Here is a 1,468-nt window from a genome sequence, read left to right as displayed (position 1 = left end):
GGCCACTTAAACCTGCAGTGTAAACGTAGTCTTTGTTGCTCTCCAACCACTGGTGGTGTTGGGATCTCCCCGGGAGTAAAAGCGTAACAAAGACAGCATTTTTAGCTCAGAGACATTTTATTTATCAACCATTTTTAATACGAGTTCCAAAGTTTCAGTTGGCACACGCTTTAATTTCTACATCGTTGACTTCCTGTTTCAGAAAGAAACCGTAGCTAAACGGGATGAACGAGCGAAACCGACTTGAGTTCAGCTGAGCGACTTGCACCTTAGACACGTTAGAACATTAGAAGCCCCTCCCCCATTTGATTGTGCTATAATAGTAATGCTGCGGGGGAGGGGAGTGTGATATACTGTCGCCAAGTAACAAGAAAGCTGGAATTTAGCAAGGACTGATCTCTTGATGGGAGATCCACACTTCTTCAAGATGATGACCCACAAAGACTATTTCCAAGGTTTATAAAACAATCGTACGTAAAAGAGCAGGAACTGGGTGCGTGCAAGCAGGGGCTTCCCTGGCCTCTACTCGTCGTCCTTCTCCTTGGCGCCATGTTTGAGGATGCGGGTGAACTCTCCGTAGTTGAAGTTGCCCTTCTTGTCGATGGGCGCCTCGCGGAACAGCTCGTCCACCTCGTCGTCGGTGAAGCGGTCGCCCATGGTGGTCAGCAGCTCCCTCAGGTGGTCTTCGTGGAGCACACCTTGGACCAAAGGCATCGTGACAATTATGACTTTTTTGGCCAATGGAATTTGTCTCTAATCCACAGCTATTCTCAAAGTGTGGCAGATGTATCAGTAGTGGTACACTGTCTCCACCTAGTGGTACAATTCAAACAGTATCACTATAAATATACGTGTTTTTAATGAATACTTAGAGCAGTGATGTCAAAGTGGTTTCCATTGAGGGCCACATCACTTGTAACAGTGAATAATGTATGAATTTGCCTCTGGATTTCATTATTAATGATATATCTGAGTTATTGTGTAGAAATATGGGGAAACAACAACAAATGTGCACTTCAATCATTAACCTTGTTACAAAAAAGATCAATGTTGGATATAGAGAACATACAAACCATTTATTTATTGAGCAAAAAAATATTGAAGTTCAATAATTTGGTAAAATTGCAAACAGCTAAAATGATGTATAAAGCAAACTATTACCTGCTAGCCAAGAACGTACAACAATTCTTCTCAACAAAAGAGGAGAAATATAACCTTAGAGGAAAAACTAACTTAAAATGTTTGTATGCTCGTACAACACTTAAAACCTTTAGCATATCAGTGTGTGGAATTAAACTATGGAATGGATTAAGCAAATAAATTAAATATTGTACTGATATGATCCAGTTTAAGAGGTGGTTCCCATTAAAAGTGCTTACAAAGTACAAAGAAGAAGAATTATGAGAAATACCTTCAACCTTACTGAAAAGGGGATATTCTTTATCTCAGTACGTTAATCATGACTGAC

The 1,468-nt window shown here is 40.4% G+C and overlaps 1 protein-coding gene across 3 annotated transcripts in view; it reads right to left on the bottom strand.

Annotated features, from left to right (window-relative positions):
• Nucleotides 1-444: 444 nt before the first annotated feature.
• The window catches only part of myl9b (myosin, light chain 9b, regulatory), a 43,888-nt gene continuing 42,864 nt past the window's right edge, over nucleotides 445-1,468 (bottom strand). For all 3 annotated transcript variants that reach the window (XM_062056195.1, XM_062056213.1, XM_062056203.1), the window contains exon 4: nucleotides 445-698. In XM_062056195.1, coding sequence (XP_061912179.1) covers nucleotides 523-698 — 176 coding nt within the window. In that variant the 3' untranslated portion in view covers nucleotides 445-522. The remainder of the gene's footprint in view (nucleotides 699-1,468) is intronic.

The sequence above is a fragment of the Entelurus aequoreus genome, linkage group LG01 (assembly GCF_033978785.1).
Source record: "Entelurus aequoreus isolate RoL-2023_Sb linkage group LG01, RoL_Eaeq_v1.1, whole genome shotgun sequence".
Lineage (NCBI taxonomy): Eukaryota > Metazoa > Chordata > Actinopteri > Syngnathiformes > Syngnathidae > Entelurus > Entelurus aequoreus.
Note: the sequence above shows the minus strand (reverse complement) of the source record. Positions and strands in the feature narration are given on the sequence as shown.